The 19466-nt window shown below is 32.0% G+C and overlaps 2 protein-coding genes across 3 annotated transcripts in view; both read left to right on the forward strand.

The window, feature by feature from the left end:
- The first annotated feature begins 1628 nt into the window (after positions 1-1628).
- On the forward strand, positions 1629-6963 carry LOC105149489 (uncharacterized). The gene is made up of 2 exons (XM_011061937.2): positions 1629-1853; positions 2682-6963. The coding sequence occupies exon 2, from the start codon at positions 2789-2791 to the stop codon at positions 3257-3259; it is 471 nt and encodes a 156-aa protein (XP_011060239.1). The 5' UTR covers positions 1629-1853; positions 2682-2788; the 3' UTR covers positions 3260-6963.
- Positions 5526-19466, forward strand: part of LOC105149490 (hypothetical protein) — a 36346-nt gene continuing 22405 nt past the window's right edge. For both annotated transcript variants that reach the window (XM_011061938.2, XM_011061939.2), the window contains exon 1: positions 5526-5670. The gene's annotated coding sequence lies outside the window, so the exon portion shown is untranslated. The remainder of the gene's footprint in view (positions 5671-19466) is intronic.

Consider the following 19466-nt stretch of genomic DNA (forward strand, 5'->3'; position numbering starts at 1 on the left):
TTATATACATATATATATAATATAAAGAAAGAGTTATAAATTTTATTTGTGAATACAATTATGATATATAGTGAATACATTATGAATTTTTTGCTGAAGAAGACTAAAAGATTAACCAAACCATGTATGTACAAGTTTCTCTTATGACTTAATATAAAATATTTAAAAAAAATAAAAAACTGCGCACCAATTTAAAGTGCTAATTCTTAATTGTTTGTTTATGTCATTCGTTCATCATTTTTGAATTTATTATCTTGGGAATTTAACAGGATTGGATAGTAATATATTAAGAAGATAAAAGTTCAGTTAAAAAATTAATTTTAAGTTAACTTAGTTACAATTTAGACTCTTAACTTTTTAACTTTATTTAGCTACATTTTATCTATAACTATTAATTTTTTATTTAATTTTTTTGAAGTTAAGTCTCAGACATAATACGTGGTAATAGCGATAGCTTTAAATGAGGTAAAAATTGCAAAAGTGAGCAAATTTACTAGGTGTTGACCAATGAAATTATAAATATTCTAGTGAATTTGCTCACTTTTATAATTTTCATCTCATTTTTCAAATACATAATCGACTCCCAAATTTCAATCTGTCAGAAATAGTATATTTGATGTATCTAGTTTCTGATAGGTTGAAATCTATTATTTCTTATTATTAAAATATAACACATCAATACCACATCTTCGGCTCACGTGAGTTCACGTTGGCTGTTCAGTGCAAGAAGACTCATTTTCAATAACTTGCGAGAAAAAATGTCCGACAAAAATTTCAAAATAATTTTTAAGTAATAAAATTATTTTTAAAATTTTTAATAAATATATGTGAACAAAATATTCAAACAGTATATATAACAGTCTATGTAAACAGTATATATAAACAAAATATATAAATAGAATATACAGCGTTTTCTAAATGAAGTATATATTTGTCATTTCCGTTATTTGTAAGACTAAAATTCTGGAATCATGAAATAAAAAAATAAAAAAACAAATTTAACTTTTAAGTTTTCAATTTTACTTGCTTTTTTTATTAACTTAACTTTCAATTTAATTAATTTCATTATAAATTAACTTGTATCTTAACTAAGTTAAATTTTAAGGTTGTTAACTTTAACTTAATTTAGTTAAAAAAAAAGTTAACTTACCCAACCCTGGAATTTAGTTCTCGAATATATTTATGAGTGTTTTTTTCTATTAATGTTATCATTCAATGGAAATATAATCCACTAAATGATTATATTATAATAATATTATATATTGTAAATATTATACATTTTATATTTTTTATGTTATATTTTATCAGGAAAATATAATTATAAAGAGAATAACAGCCGATCTCCAAAAAATATTTTCAAACATTTAATTATCGAAAATATATCACTAATTTGATTACATATTTTAATATACTTCTCATTTTTCCTAAACATTAATTTGTTTGTTTCTTCTCTACAAATATTCATTTGACTTTATATTGTTCTATTCAAAGTGAATAATATCAGATATTTGATTTAATGTCTAATTTACTTAACAATAAATATATTTTTAATTACTTTATAACTATATCACAATGTCGATATTGTAGAAATTTCTCTGTTTGCAATGATAGTTAGCAAAGTGTAACTAGATGGCAGAATACGCTATTTCCAGCAGTTAGTAGTCAGCCACAGAGGCTACAGCAGATATTAGGAAGTGCTGCGCAATTTCGTGTGCTGTAGTCCACGAAAATACGTTAATCCAAGAAAAACATTACGTTTGTTTAACAGTTTAAATATTAATAGACTATTAAATATCGAAAGGAGATCAACGATATCTTAAATATAATATCAGCAAATACAGACATTTTATTTGGTACGTATGTGATTTTAGGCCTGTTCTTTTTAGCTGAACTTCTTGCATGGTTCATCTTTATTCTTTTTCTCTCCAACGTGGAGAGAAAGAAGAAAGACGAATCGTGCAAAAACTTTAACTAAAAAAAAAAAGACAGACTTATTGTGTACTGATGGTGTACCGTATACAGAATATGATATACTTTCAGTCACTAGATGGCGATATATAACAGAATGATAATCCAGCGAGCTTTATATTACAGTATTATATTATTATTTATATATATATATATTATATATGGTATATAATATACTATATTATATAAAGAATAATATAGATTGTAGTATATGTAAAGCTCACTGTAATATAGTATTTATTATTGCAATAATCGTATGTCATTGTATATGACGTTTATATTGACGAAATGTGTGTGTGTGTGTTTTTATCATAACCATTCGTATTTTAATCTAAGAAAATAATAAAATAAAATAAAATAAAATAAAATAAAATAACTATTTCATTTGTTATTTTTCCATGTCAAAGTAATAAAATCGTGTTTTATTTTAAGACGTGTTTCACCTTGAATTTTAAATCAAAATCTACAAACTACTAAAATAGATTAAAAATTTGAAATAGACATATATGAAATATACAGATATAGTTATAGTTATATAAATAAATGCAATTATTTTACTATTAAATATAAGCAAAACAAAAATTGAATTTAGAAAAATATTTAATTGCTAATAAATGATATTACACAATCAAGTTGTATACTTACTGTTACATACTTACTGTTATATTAATAATTGAATTAATAATTGAAGGCAATATTTTTACTTCTTTCAGAACAATATTTTATGAATACTAAAACATATGAGAATGAAAACATTGTAAAACGATAACATAACAGATAAAAGATATTGATTCTTCTCTCTTGATATAATATATGAAAAATGGGGAAATTGAAGAGAATACCGAAACCGTTTATAAAAATTAAACGTCTCTTGAGAAAAAGAACAATAATTCCATTGGGTCAAGAAATTAAGAAACATATACGCTGGAAAGGGGAACGAGAAATGCACACTAAGTTGGCTACAATAAACTTTGAGACTTTGAAAATTACAGCAGACCCACAAGTAGATGTAGATTACATAAAAAGCATGTCAATAATGTCGATTTACGATCGTAATTATAGAAGTCCCACACAAGAAAATATTTCCGAAGATTCCATGCATATCAGATCCGATATGACACATGAGTTAAACGATTTAAATATCATCGATGAAAGTGAAAACGATTGTATTGTAAATATGCCGCAGCAGAACATTGGATCTGATATTTTACAGAAAACTTCTTTCCTTTATATAAGCGACAATAGTGAGCCAAATATGTACGATAGAATGAAAAATATTGTTATATTCTAGAATGTAAATGAAGTTAGCCTATTTTAAAGATTTGGAGATTAAGCGTTATCTTATACATTTAATATAAATAATTTATTTATTTATTTTACAAAATTAAATATATTTTTTATTTCTTTTACAAACTTCTTTCTTTTATATAAGCGACAAATAATAGCGAGCCAAATACATATGTACGATGGAATAAGAAATATTATTATATTATAAAATATAAATGAAGTTAGCCTATTTTAAAGATTTGGAGATTAAGCGTCATCTTACGCATTTAATATAAGTAATTCATTTATTTTACGAATTATGTAGTATACGTCCCTGCTTGTATTTTATAAATTTTAATATATTATACTACTTAATCTTATCTTGCGAAAATAATATAATTATTTATTTTTACTTATTGAATATATTTATGGATTACAATTAAGATGTAATTTATAATATTTAAAAATTATTTTACATTAAAAAATATACTTAATTAATATTAATATTGTAATAAGTTTTTGTCATTATTTATCGAAGTATTTAAATATAAGTAACCAAATTATCTTTTTTTATAATTTATGTGTTATTTGAATATTTTTTTAAATACAATTCTTAATAAAATTAGAATTTTTATTAACCATAAAAAATATTATTAATTTCATTATTCCATTCTCAATATTAAATTAAACAATACATGAGTTTCATAAAGTAGATGAGCAACTTCTTTGCAAAGAAGTATATTGGGTTGCCTAACAATACGGGTTACGAATTGATGATGGTACATAGCCTCAAGTTATGAATATGTGGAGCATGTTCTAATTTAACTGGGATATGAAAAATGTGGAAAAAATATTCAATTGACACTGTACGCTTAGATTTATTTTATGTTTATAATTAGAATAGTCCAGAAATATCAATAATTGTACTCGGTTATATATTAATATATTACATTAATATATTACATTAACTTGTCTTTGATTCTAAAATAAAAGAGTGTAAATATTTGCAATTTTCCTTTAAAAATGTACATATTATTTCTTCAATTTAATCAAATCAAAAATATTGAGTTGGAAGAATTGCTGCAAATTCTACATAGCTTCATACGTAGACATAATATTCAGATTTTGTGCGCTTGCGGGAATTTAAATAATTACCGTGGCGGTTTTGTAGCGATTTATAATTATTGCGTTCTTCGCGTCGTTTAACGTATTTATATTTTTAAAGGAATTTCTTGTGTCATGAATTTATGTTTTGTTCATGATCGAGATGCTTCGATGCAACTCGATGCGTCAGAATCGATTATATAGCAAGGTTGTTATTGAGGTTTCACGTTTCGGCTTGAAGCCGTACTGCGCTATAGTTATAAAGTACCGGTTTTTGGACGTTTCGTTACTGAATAGCACCATCATCATATAAATTATAATCTCGTTAGAACGTAACTTGTGTGTATATTCGATTATTTTAACCCTTAATCTGTAAGTTCGCGATTACATCCGCTTAAAATATAATGGATAAAGAGTGTTTCGAGTAAAACGAAATTGTAATATTCTTTTTTTTTTTTACAAATAAGTATCTAGAGGCAAAGAGGTAGTTTTTATTGTAATTAAAAACAAACCAAATGTAGAAATAAATACTGTATGTGTGTGTGAAAAAAAATTGGACGACTGTGTGTGATATAAGTTCGAAATTCCATGCAACTAATTACGTTACATGCATCTAACAGATAAATGATAAAGATCTGATTGCATCAACAGTCTCCGTAATTTGCTGTTATTCTTTTTTTAATTAACGGAGAAAGAAAGCTCGTTTAACTAAGCTTAGCGTCGAGTCGGCGCAATTGATTCTACGGGCTAATTGCCCTCGGCAGATCTCCGCTTCGTATGTAGAGCGGTCCAAAACGACGCAGGGAGAAATAACGCGTTGAAACCGGTCGGAAGAGCGGCAGAACGCGCAGTGCGCGCGCGGAGCGGAGCGGAGCGGAGCGCAGCGGAGCGGACGAGATGCAACAAAAGGCACGTTGGGGCCACGTTGGGTCGGGCTTTGGAATGGAACTGGAAACGAAAGGCCCGTAGAGGCAAAGGCGGGGAGTGCTTGGATGCCAGCCGCATGGTATACGTGTGTGTCGATGCAAGCGAGGTGACGGTACACGCTGGAGGAGTCGGTCAGTCAGTCACTCAGTCGCACTCGCACTCGCAGTCGGCGAGTCGCTCTCGGCTGCGCGGCGCGATCGCGTGGGCGTCTTGCTTCTCCTCTTCCTTCCTTTTTACTCTTTTTTTTTTTTCTTTTATCTTCTTATCCCATATTCTGTGCGGTGTTTCAACTTGGTAACAAGAGAACCTAACTCGAAGGAAGGACTCGTCTCTCACCGGACTTTCAGCGGAATTATTTTGCCATCCGAGCGGAATGCGCCATGCTGGGTGACCGTTGGGAAAAAAGTAAGAACCCTTTGTTTATTTTATTGATTAAAAAAAAAAATGTTACAAGAAGGGGGATCCTGCAAGACTCCTTCGAGGAGTTTGAGGAGCGCGAGTTTTGACTCTGGCAGGATTCGCTTTGTACATGAAGTCGTGCATTGTTTAATAAGATCAGGCCTTAATTCGTGTATGGAATTAACTTGCTCTACTGCTCTGTATATACCGGTAATTGTATGTGAGAAACATAATATTCCGGATTGTGTTCGTAAAGTAGATTTGAGATAAATTTCTCGATGGAAAATTCATTGCTCGTATCACTTCCTTTTCTTTTTTATTTTCCGTTGAGTAGACACTGGTGTGATCCAGAACAAATATGAGATAAGCACGTTCTCATGACGCATGTAGAAATTGTAACTGAATTCCATTGGAATACTTCTTACCGGTGATAATTCTTATTCAAAATTGTTGTTTCTGTAAATACACGATATGTTAACGCGAGGAGAAAATGTGGAAGAAAAATCTTCTAATGGATATCAATGAAAAAATATTTCTACAATTAAATATTTTTAAAATTTTAAACAATTTTAAAATAAATTCTGAAATATTTTGTATTTTACCGTCATTTTATGGTGGAGAGATGTATAATACATGTATGTATAGTTATACAGATGGGAAATGTCCGAGTTATTTATATATACTTGGGACTAAGAAGTCAACATCGGATGAGAGACTTCTAGGAAATACGTAGCTTTAAATAAATCACTGAAAAATAAAAAAAAAATAGTAAAAATAATATAAGAATTGTTAAAATTTATTTTATAAGAAGAAGAGCTTAAAATCTGTGAACTGAAAATTTATCTTTTACATTGAAATTTATAAAATATTAAAGTAGAAATGTATCCATTATCGCGCGCACTCGTGAGATTAACTCGATAAGATGTGCAATATCACATGTTTGACTTAACACACGTTTCTCAGTACGATGTACAGTTAACTGCATGTGCGAAACTTTTATTGGAGACCGGTGTACAGTAAATTGTACATATGAATACTTAATGGTCATCTGAATATTCCACGTTAGATTTCGTTTCAATCAATCGCAAACACGCGATAAAAAAATGTATCAAAGAAATCTTTGAGCGTCTTCTCTTAATTTTTCGATCATTCTTAGAACTCTGTGTATTCAGTAACTTTTTTAATTCATATTAAGAAATCGAATCCTATTAAGACAGGCAGAATTATCTTTTTTATTTTTCACCTACACAGAATTTCCGAAATTTACGAAATTAATTCATAAAAAAAAAATAACAGAAAGTGTTTGCATTTAGACTCTAATTTGGCTTTTATAGTCTAATATAAATATAACTTAACAATTAATTCAAATTTGATTTTTTTAGCACCTAGATTTCACTTCGTTCTGATTTTCCGTTAATTTTCGCAAACACATTTTTTCATACTGTTATTTTAAAATTGTTTACTGTCCGCTCGTTATGATAAAATGCTCGGTTAATGGTAACGTCTCGTGATAAAACTTGCAACTTCTACTTTCGAACAGACCGCGTTGTCGCACGTGATACTTTGTACGCACGTGCGCCTGGATTTACGCACGAATAAATCCTTAAATCGTTCTTGCGTTTAATGCTACGTTTTGCACCGCTACTGCGTCATTGTCTCTTACGATACGTCACGTGCGAACAAAAGTCCCCCAGGGATCTTTTTATGAAGGACAAAAAAAACCGTCTGTTAACGATATCCACGTTATACTTATAATTTTCCTTCCATACTGCTCCCTTCACAGAGTCTATTGCTTTATCTAAGGAATAAAGATTTCAACCTATCAGATATCGGATACACTGGAATACACGGTTTCTGATAAGTTGAAATCGTTATTCCTTATTCCCAATTCTTTATTCCTTCTATTGCGGCCGCCATTATCGAATGAAACAATTTTTATTCTTTACCTGCGCTTGAGAGTGACTCAAAATTATGAATAAAAGATCGTGACAACCTTTGAGGTTTGTTACGAATCGAAACTTATCCTGCGTAATATTCTTCACGATGACTTTTGTACGTCTTATTCATTCTTCTTAAGGCGAACAACGCCTGAATTCTCTTTAAGCATAGCTTGCACGATGCTGAACCAAGTCATTATTTTCTAATAATAATAGCTCTATTCATAACGTCTCAATCCTATCGATTAGGATTACTTAGCGTAAGTACACGTCACGAAAATGTGCAATGCAGATGACGTACCCTGAAACCAATTGTTAAAGTTTGGAAAGAAAAGTCTCGTACAGGCCTTGAGAATTAAAAGGAAAAAATTATTCAACAACACATACTTTCTATTACCGTGAAAACTTTTTATCTCTCTGCGGGTTTTCTACGGCTCAAGCATACTCGGAGTAAAATAGACAAACGATTAATCCATTCTATTTGCATAGTATTACATAAAAGTTATTTTACACGATAAACTCAGAACGCATAAATTTAAGCCTTGACTCATCCTCCAGCGAAAATTTCTTACGTGCAGCGCAATAGATTCGCTTAAGCTCCTCATTAGATAGCAGTGTGTGTCATTTATCAATCTGCGGTTAATCATTTACAGCATGTTTACATATTATTAAATTAATCGTGCTCCCGCAAGAATTTATTTCGTGAACAGATGCGGAGTAACATTCAACATACATTTTATCTGCGGCCGGATTTTTCTTGTGCGATAGCCACTCGTCAGACTCTACGACAACATCTCTCTTGTTTATCAAACTCGTAATTAATCATTTCTGTTTGCGAAAATGTTCCCGTTAAACACACGCGAGTTCAACTTAATTTATCCGCTAGCAAATATTTACGTGCGCAGGCCGTTCGTTGAAATTTTACGCGTCGCGATTCGCATTTTATATCACACGTGAATACATAAGTTCTCTCGCTGTGTCTTCAGCGAGTGAATTCGGAACGCGCGACGAATAAAAGCGAGCGTGAAACTTGCTTCTCTCATTTCTGAATTCTCTTCACTGAGAAATGTGAGGAAACGTCCGCAAAACTCCCGAAGTCATCGACGCGCCATTGAGAGTCGGTCGTGTAAACTGCAAGTGAAAGTACACGAATAATTGCGCGCAGTGATTATGCTCGGAACCGTTTCGCGTCACGTAGAAGTTTGCCATTGTGAAATTTTTCTGCGTCTTGATATGGAATATTACGTTACCATCATGCTGCGACCAGCAGAATGCAAAGTCTCACATTACTCGATAGCGCAACGTAAGGAACATTTCCAACTCCTACATACGTACACATTCCGACGCCTTGGACGTGCTGCGCCATATATGACTCGTTAGAGTCACTTCAAGAAGCTTTGAGTTCGACTCGATTAATATATACGTATACATATGTGGTTTTTTTTTCATTGTTCTTTCTCGCCTTGTATCAACGTATAATCAAAACGGAAACGAGTCGATATCTCTATCCGCAAAACTATAAGTGCGGTGGACTTGGCGCGTCAGCAAAAAGTTTCACTTGCTCGGTGTAGAAATCATCGTTATTGAAATAGACGCTTCATGTACTTGCCGTCTAAAATACGTGCTTAGTCCACGACGTGTTGCAGTGGCACGAACAGGAGAATTCCCCAACATCTCGTATATGAAACTAGCTTCCTGATATGAAGAGAGAGAGAGAGAGAGAGAAATACATACATACACACCCGCACAATATCGCCACAATTAGTATCGTTAAAGAAATTAATAATGTATCTGCCGCTCGCGTTTTCAGACTTTCTATATAATTAGCGCAAAATCTAAGTGGCAGTGAGAGCGGATGATTTATAGCTGAAGATAAGAGCGATCAGTCGCAGAATCTCGTCTTTCCAGCAGCGGAAGGTTTCGCACTGCGCTGAAGGAATTTGCTTTTCCTGCTTTTACGAGGACGTATTAGGGAACCTTCCTTTATCGAGCTTACTTAACATCGGACGGGATCTGCCGATGAAGGAACGAAAAGTGCCAAGCGTGGAGTTCTGCAGACTTCTAACCGGAAGTAAAAATAAAATGCGTATCCTTCCAATACATGCCTCATTGCGCCTCTTGTCAAGGTTTTCTACTCATCATCGGGAAACGCCCCGGAAACCGTCGCCGTGCGTAGAAAGTTTGATGCGTTTATCGTTGCTTTTTTTATCGCGTATTTTGTGTATCATAATGACGATAGTGAAACCAGAAAGTAAATTTATGCATTGATTTCGCTAATATTTAACTATTTGTGCATTCATATAGTGAGGAAAAATTCTGAAATAAAATAAAATATTATGACCGCGTTACGCACCAAGAACTTAAAATATACATTATTTTTTACTCTTTACTTTGATACAAAGAAACAGCATTTTATAGTTCTCACATTTTTGTTGCACGATTTTAATTCATATGTAATATTGTAGTATTAATGATTTTAAAAGAAACTATCAGGAGCAGATAACATCTTTTAAGCATGGGTAAAATTTTTAATTGAACGTTTTCGCTGAATTGATATAACAGTATTTGAATTAGAGATAAATCTATGAATTGTCGTAATTACACTTTAATTGGGATATTACAGCTTTAGCGGCGAAAGAATTAAATGGAACGGAGAGAGAGAGAGAGAGACTCTATGCAGCTGCATTGTTCTTTATTGCTCGTAACTTGTTGAAGACGATACGTGAGAAAATTTGCGCACAGTGGAGAAAAGAACTGTGTGCAGTCATGCTTTTTCTTCAACGAAGGAAAGTTGGTACGACGAAGTGTTCGTTGAAAGGTCCCGACGCTTGTTTGAAGGTTTCGACCGCGAAGAAGGAAACGCCTGTTTGGCGTGAGAGTTTATTTTCCGCGATAGCGTGCTCTTACAGGAACAGGTACAGGAATGAGTACACTTGACTTGAGGAACCATAATTATTGATTAAAAAATGTTGTAACTCTGAATTTTCGATCCTTCAAAACGTTATAAGATTCTTTTGTTGCAAAAAGCGATATAATATCCTAAAAAATTAAATAAATTAAAAAAATTGCTTTTTTATACATAAAATTTTTATCTTATCTTATTAATATCTGTCATGTCTTTTTGTCATGACAATCTTATATAGATATTCAAGACGTGTACAGATAAAAAAATAATTTTTTCGAAAATTTGGGTAATAAGATATTAAGGATTATCAGATAATTAGTAGATAATAGTTGATTCCTCTTGCACGTATTCTTATTTCGATTTTACTTTGTAATGGAAGATCCTTGTAATGCTTTTCTCTTTATGATGCAATACTCGGCAAGTTGTAATGCGCACGGCAATAGTATTTCGATTTTGCAGCTGTGCGATTAGGCGAGACGGATCCATTCATTTCTAAATGATTTCAGCATCTATCAACGTCTCGGATCGATATTCTTCTTAAGCGAATTATTGGATATCGTGCACGAACGACTTCATCAAATTAATAGCTCTCTATGTTAATTGTCCAAGAAAGATGCCGTAGCCGTTAGCTGTGAAAGCCACGTAATTTAATAATTACGTAGATCGAATCAGTTTTCAGGTGGCGAAATCTTCGCTTGATCGTCACTCTCTTGCGATGTTTCGCAAGAATATAAAGCATCTTCACGCGATGTATCTATCGCCGATTAAACTTTCAATTGAGTGTCTTGTAATCTTGGCATGTAATGCACACTTTCCTCACCAAATTACGATGTTTTTTTAATTCGGAAACAAATCATTTCAGCTCAACGTTTTAACTCATTAATTTTTAAAAAGAACATTAAATGTAAGTAGTGTTACAAATTATACGTGATGAAAATGTAGATTTTCTGATAAGAAGATGCGAGTAATTTCCGAGTGAATGCTACTTGTAATGTTCTGTTCTTAAAATTGGGAAAGTTAAAGCTTTTTTAGAGTAAAAATAATGATATGATATTTCGTATCAAAAATTTATTATTGAGAAACAATAATTTTTATTTATTAACAAACGTTTATCACACGTAATACTTCTTTAGCGTAAAAAAATATAACTTCTTTTAGATTATTCAAATATTTTACTTATAACTGCTCGAATAAAATTTTTCGACGGCGTCACAAAGACGTTTCCAAGTTGTTTCACTTTTGTAAGCGTATTATTTAAATGTCAGAAATAAGCTGCAACATGGAACGCGAGAACGGAGCACGAAGCGATTCCCGTATGTAGGAAAGCATAGTAGACTCTTCGAGTTTAATTCTAAATTTAGCGTCACGCATGTTTTTATAACATTTTTCTCAACTGGACGCTTTTAAGCCACAGCGCGATGCGTTCGAGATGCACTCACAATAATCTTCCGGTACAACGCAAGAAGATAGATAAAGCAGGAATGCATTTGTTTACTTTCTATGTACAATTTGTATTTCATTCTTATTTATTGATCCGAATTTTTAGTAAACTAATTAACTATTGCTGAATATTTAGTAGACTATTAATTATCGCACATACGGCAAAAGATTTTCATAATTTTAATTAATAAATAATTATATAAACTGAAATTACTGAAGCCTTTTTGCCGCTGTTCACAATATCTCGAAAAGTTAGGATGTAGGAATTTAAGAATGAAGAAACACTTTGGAATGTAAGCTTCATGTTTTTATTTCGAAACGCTCTCCTTCGCTTCTTCTAGTAGTAAAATGCCAACTCAAAGGTCATCTGTATCGACGACACTGTTTATCTTCACGATAGTAAGAGTATTGTTTTGCGCGATTAATCGAGAAGTTGAGCGAATGTTAGTGCTGCAGCATCGAATTTTTTTTAGTTAAATAAAGAAGAAACAATTAGTACATTGACTCTGCCTGATAATGCTATAAGGAATACTGATTCACATTTCACGCAACAATAGATCGCATGAATAAAAATGAGGGAAATCATATTCCATAAAATAGAAGCTAACCGCTCATGTTAGATGTAAAGCAGGAAGCAAACACATATCCTGGATATTTCGTGTGAACAATTCTACATTTTTTTCTAATTCCTTTGTAAATATGCGGTGCTATTTTTATCGTGAGACGTCAATCCGATAATCTAAAATTATACAATCAGTTTATGATAATAAAGTGAAAAAATTTTAAGTAGTAGGGTAGGTAGTCCAAGGTAGTAGTGAACCAGTAGTACACTATGAACTATTGCGATATTTCGTAAATGCAACGTTATCAGATTGCGCTGCTATCATGCAGTGACTATCATGTAATGTCTGCTATCATGCAGTGAGTATCATGTCACCTTTCAAGAATTTTGGGTTGTAAAGTAAGTTTTTTTCCTAAGTTTCACGCATTATATTTTTGTTGTTATACCTAACATTTTTTTAATAGTTTTGTGTGCACATTTGGCTTTATTATTCCGTAAGCAATTTTTTCTGTTGTATTATTTTACCACATTATTTAGGAGATTATCGTGGAAAAGATTAGGTGATCTACAATGAATCATTTTGACGTAGTGAACAATGAATGAACCATGGCATATTGTAGACCACATAATCTTTTTTACGATGATAATTTTTAAAATAATAATTATTGTAATAATTATTTAGAATACGGCCCTTCTCTCCACCTAAAATCTCAATAAAAATATACTCATTTGACACGTTTTCATTCAAAACGAAAGAAAAACACGGTGGTCAGCCTTGAATTCTCATCATCTTATAATTATCTATCTTATAAATAAACATTTTAAAATATAGCAAAACTAAAATAATCCTAACAATTCGCAGTATAAAACATGTGAGTATCCCTTACACAACGAACTATTTCCCGTTTTTTAAAATAATCGAAATTGTGACTAAACTTCAGGGATAACTTAAAAATTATTATTTACAGTATGTAGTCAACTAAATTCATAAACTGTATGTAAAAATTCAGACCTTCAATTCAATAATTGAGAGAAATGAGCCTCTGAAATTTACATGGTTCATTGCTGGACCACTTATCCTACTTGATTAATTTATTATTAATTTGTTTATTAATTTAATTGATTAATTTGACGTATGTTAATTAATACGTGTAGCGAAGTGATCTACTTTTCTTCAAATACAGTTGCGATAAAGTGCCGCTTGTTGTTTCATGTTGCACTTAACAGAGTATGAATTTCGAAGAAAAGATTATCGGAATTGAGAAATAATTGGCGTTAGGTGCTGAACTAGAATATTACTGTTATTTCTCTTTTAGCATTGATATTTCCATGCGGAATGATAGCCTATAAATGATTATACATCCAATAACACTAGCAATAACGGATAAAGAAAGATTTTTAAACGTATAAGATAAATTATAAAAGGATAAAGAGGTAGTAAGAAAAAAAGCAAAGAAAATTGTTCGGGAGAATATATATATATATATAGAAAGAGAGAGAGAGAGAGAGAGAGAGAGAGAGAGAGAGAGAGAGAGAGAGAGAGAGAGAGAGAGAGAGAAGTTCTAACGGGACGGCACGTGTTAAAAGCAATTATATTTCGCTTTCTCGAGAAAACAGTTCATGTTTGTTATGATTTAATTTATAAGTAGTTTACGTGGATTTTATCATATATCCAAGCATCCGATTCTAAATGACTTAATAACGATTGGAGAGCCAAAGAGAAGGAGGAGGCAAAAGGAACCCCGCGAGAAAATGCAGAGGGAGACTCGTGGGAAAGCGAGTGAAAGCACTTTTTCACTATGGCTTCAACATACCCTCGTCAATTGAGTGATGCTGTTGGAGATAACGAGCGAGTCGCGATGAATAATAAACGATCATCCGCAGCGTTGTTTCCCAAAGCGTCATCGTTTCCACCAATGTAGGTTAATTTTAATCTCGGTTTAACTTACTTTTTATCTTTTTTTACATTGAAATAAGGCGTCATTATCTGCAGCATTATTTTAATTGAAAATAATTTTGTTAATTCACAATAACACCGTTAATAAAATAAATATTCATACACGGAGAGAAATTTTTCTTAGAGTTTACCCTGAAAATATGATAGTCGTGGGACAATATTATATTTCAAAGGATTTTAATATAAACCTCTCTCATTCATTAATAAAACTATTAGGTGTTGGAATTAATTCGTAGCGTTTTACAAGTGATGGGAAGTACTTTCATTAATGTATTTTTTAATGCTCATGTGAAATAAATAACATTCTTTCATTAAAAAACGCTACGAATTAATTCCAACACCTAATATAATAAAATATAAAATAAGTTTGATCAACGTTACTGAAGTGCATGATGGTAAAAATCTTTAAAATATTATCTCAAATATTGTACCACAACTATCATATTTTTTGGGTAAATTTTAAAAGAAAATTCTTTCGTGTACTTTTATTTTAATAACATTTTTTATTTGTTCCATTAACACTGTTATTGTGAATCAATATGATTATGAAATTTTCAATTAAAGTAACGCTGTTGATATGATATTTTTTTCAGTATAGTTCTAAGAATTAAATAGAGAATTAAAGAACTAAAAAAAGGTAAAGGGTAAGTTAAACGGGAGAACAGTTAATCTACTATCGAGAAGTATCAGTCGGAACAAACGGTAGCGCCAGTTTCCGTAAAAATTACAGTTGCAGAAAAATAAAACGAGCATGCCGGAAAATCTTCATTATACGATAATGCTTTCTTCTCGCCTTGGAAATCGCTCGACCGACGAGAGAGTTACCTCTAGGCGTTCACTTTGTTCTCTAAAATTATCCTGTCCGTTTTCCGTTGTGAAATTAAGACTGTATTCATTTATTTATTATCAAGCCTGATTTACTCGCGGGCCACTTTTTCTCATACTTCATAAAGGAATTCTGTCTTCATTGAACGAAATTAGGAAATGGGCAAGCTAATAACGCATGAATGCGCTTCCTCGTTCCGTACTCACCACGTCAGTGTCAATGCCACGTACACGAAAGTGGGATCTTGTCAGACCCTGCATGAAATTGCACCTAATAGACTTTCACTTGTTTTGTTCACTAGGAGTACCGAATAGAAGCGGATTAGTCTGCACCGTGTTTAATTAATACGCGGGAGAACCGCGAAAAAAATTCACGTTACTGCGCCTTTACAGCGCCTTTGGAAGATTCATTCACCTTGCTGGCGAAATTCAAAGTTAAATCTTTCAAAGTTTAACTTTATCTCTTAGCTTCCTGGAGAGATGATCACTTTCAATTCTCATCGCATTGTCTAATAGATAACATATTACTTTGACGCACAAAATAAGAAACATGTTCGTCCTTATTCTACATACACAATCCGGAGGAACACATTGTTGTCAATTACAACTTTTATATAATTTTCATTTTATTTTGGATTTTATATTTGATACTGTATTCGAGAGCGAATTTTTAATTAATTTTTATATATCTTTTCCATGTAACATTTCCATTGTTATTTTTGAGTTATTGAAAATATGATCCAACAGGGATTGAAACGTTTGTGTTGTTTACTTGTTGACGGTCAAATTAAATTTCATGTTTTTAAATTCATGACATGTTTTATTTTATTTTTTAACCGTTTAATACAAATTTGTTAATTTATGATGATTGTTTTAGGCTCGTAGCCCTTTCTGTTTATTTTCGTTTATTGAACCTTATTACTTTTATATGTTACTTTTATATTTTAAATCTTTCATATCTGAAGAAATTTTAACAAATATTTTTGCAATTATTATATAAGGTATTAAAATAAAAAAATATAAAAATATAATACTCTGAGGTATTTTCAGTAGAGGGTGAGGTTTTACGTCGAAACGAATATTCCGAAATGAATGCTCACGACTCGGCTTGAATATAATTCTCTCGTTCTCTCACATTTCTTCAGCAGGCAATGCCAAATGCTCCGGCACGTAGCGGAACTTTGCCCCGCACACGTTCTTCTGGCTATGAGTCTCCGATTGCGGACTTCTTCCAGAATGTCACGTGTGCCGGCATGCAGCATGTTTGACGAACACAAGCGCTCGCGAGTGCGTGTATTCTTACGCGTATTTACTTCCTCATCCCAACTACGCCGCGCAATTTTATAATTTACTGCCGCATCTACCTGCATCGTCATTCATATCGAATTACGATAATACGATAACGAATAGCCTGCGAAGTTCATGAACAACCTGGTCTCAACATCATCAATTCTGTCTCTTAGAATACGTAACTGTTTACGCAAGTTATTACTTCTACAAGTTCCTAGGAGTAATGCTGCATGTAAAAATAATTATGATTTCTATCAATTGTCGTTATACCCAATGACGTATATTTCCTTTTTTTAGAGATACATATTCTATAGATCTTATTTTCTGTAGTATGTGGGTAAACATTTTCTGATAAGTTGAAAAAAATTTATATTATATTCGCTCAAATTTTAACAGATTCGTTTAATTTATTTTTAACTTGATGTCAATTTTCGAAATTATCCAAATTAATTTTTATATATTAGTTTAAATTCTAAATTGTATCCTGGATTAATATTCGGATCAGAAAAAAATATTTAAGTGTTGTCAAAAAATATTTAAGAAAGAATTATTTATATTATTAAATATAAAATAAACGTGAAGAGTTAATTGTTTACGTATAGTTTAAATTATATTATAATCTTAATTATGCTCCCATCAAAGAAATTAAGATGTGATCAATTTCAGAAAAATTTTACTATCCGATTTTACCATCTGTTTAGAATAAATTTAAAAAATGTTAATTTTTTAGAAATTTTTGTCAAACATTAAAATACATCCAAGAAACTACCTAGTCGCGAATATCTCTTTTGCTTTCACATGTCTGAATTTAAAGCGGCTAAAGGAGCAAATTCTCCGCACGATGCGCGACATCCTTTTGACGGTTCATTGTCCCCGGTGACCGAAATCAAATCATCGTTACGATATCGCTTGCGATTTCGCACTGTAGACAGCACGATCGAAAAGTCCGTGGTAAATGAACGAGAGAAAGAGGCATTGACCTCTTTGGCAGCTCGCACTCTCACATACGCGTAAATACGAACGCACGTGTTGCGAGCTAGTACGCAGTCTTGCATTGCGACGCCAAATTCCGGATAGAAAGCTGTGCAGATCATCGTCGAAATCTTTTAGGAAGGCGAATAAAAATTATTAGGCACAAAAGCCTTTTCATACTGACACTCATTTTCGGCGTCAAAAATAAGTCACGTGATAGAAATTGATTGATTGACGAATATCGAAGCGTCACGAATATCAAATTTTGATCACGTGATCTATTTTGACTTTAACTCTTAATTTGCTTCTTCAAATGGAATAATTTTCGAAGAATCATGGAAAATAAGTAGAATCTTTTAACTGTGTTTTCTACGACGCTCGGTGTAACATTTTGTTTTAATGACCGTCGAAGCTCCGCGTTGAATAATTACAAATTTTCTGCGAATTAATCAAACCGGTATGTAGCTGAAACAAGATTCAATAGTATGTTTGTGATTCACAATGTTTGTCATCATGTTACCCATGTCATGATGCAAGTCACTGTGAAAACTGTTTATTACATTATTACAATGTGACATTGCATGCATCGCGATGTGTTTCTGTGAAAATTTATCGAATTTAGTTCTAGAATTTTATCGCAGTAGACTTCCCTGGAAAAGCAACACGGTACTTCCCTATCGTGGGTGTGCCATATCGCGATATAAATACAGTCATGATGTAACGTAGGCACATCTCTAATCACGTTGCTGCTGACAACGAATATTGCTGTAAAGTCAGCAATAATTATTAGTATTGTCTTTAGTAATGTTTATGGAGAAAGTTGGGGAATGTCAAGAAGAATTTCTTTGAAACGTAAACATACTTTCAATCCGAAAGTTTTATTTGAATTGGTGTGTTAACACTTTGGAAATTCAAATAGAAATGTCTTTGATGCGACAACTGATGTTCAAGTCATGTTAGGTTTTGACACACAAAAGAATTTAAACAATAAAACGTAAAGCAAATCAACATTTTGGATTTATTGCTGCTTTATTTTTGTCTTACGTCTCTATTGTACTTGATCGATTCGATTATTGCTTACATCTTATTATTTTACATTTTTTGTGTGCCACAGCCTTTACACATGAAATTGAAAACTTCGGTAAAAAAGTGTCTGAAAGATACAGTTCATAATCTATCACGTATGTTGCTCTGTTAAATTTTTTTTTTGTGATAATAAATAATTTGCCATTGAATTATACGCAATTAAATAAATACTATACATGACGCAAAATTTTTAGAGAATATTATTGTATTTTTAATTATTCATCGCAATTTGGTATTCATATTTGTAATTTTTATTTTATAATCGATTCATCAAGTTGAAATATTAAATTTGCAAATTCAGATGCTTAATTTTAATCTTTATTTAAGAAATTATCCGACAAAAGATTTTAATTTTATCTTGTAATGTATAATAAAAAATTGTAATATTATATTTCAAATTTTTGTGAATAATTCTTTCTATTCGTCTCTGAAAAATAATTATTTTTAAATCATATTTCATTGTTCTTGTAGAGTAGGTGCGACTCGCGTAGGCGTAAATAGGGGGAAGATGACAATACGAATACAAAGCGTTTCTGCAGAACGAATATTAACTATCTAAGAGAGTAGGCGTGCACGTCGGAGAGAAACCGAAAGACGAATTGGCGAAGCGACCATTTTGTTAATGTCACAGTCGCAAATAATTCTGGAACTTGTAGTATCGAAGGAAAAATTGACGAGACCAAATATAGCTGTTAAAAAAAGATGTTACATCGCGAATACGAACGATTCGTTCTTGCTAAGAGGCGTCGATATTCCTGAGCAACATTAACAATGTTCAACTTCTTACGTGTTAAATGACGGTAACCTTTTCCGCTGAAACCTTCAAGG

This window comes from Acromyrmex echinatior, chromosome 5 (assembly GCF_024713525.1).
Source record: "Acromyrmex echinatior isolate Ae372 chromosome 5, ASM2471352v2, whole genome shotgun sequence".
NCBI lineage: Eukaryota > Metazoa > Arthropoda > Insecta > Hymenoptera > Formicidae > Acromyrmex > Acromyrmex echinatior.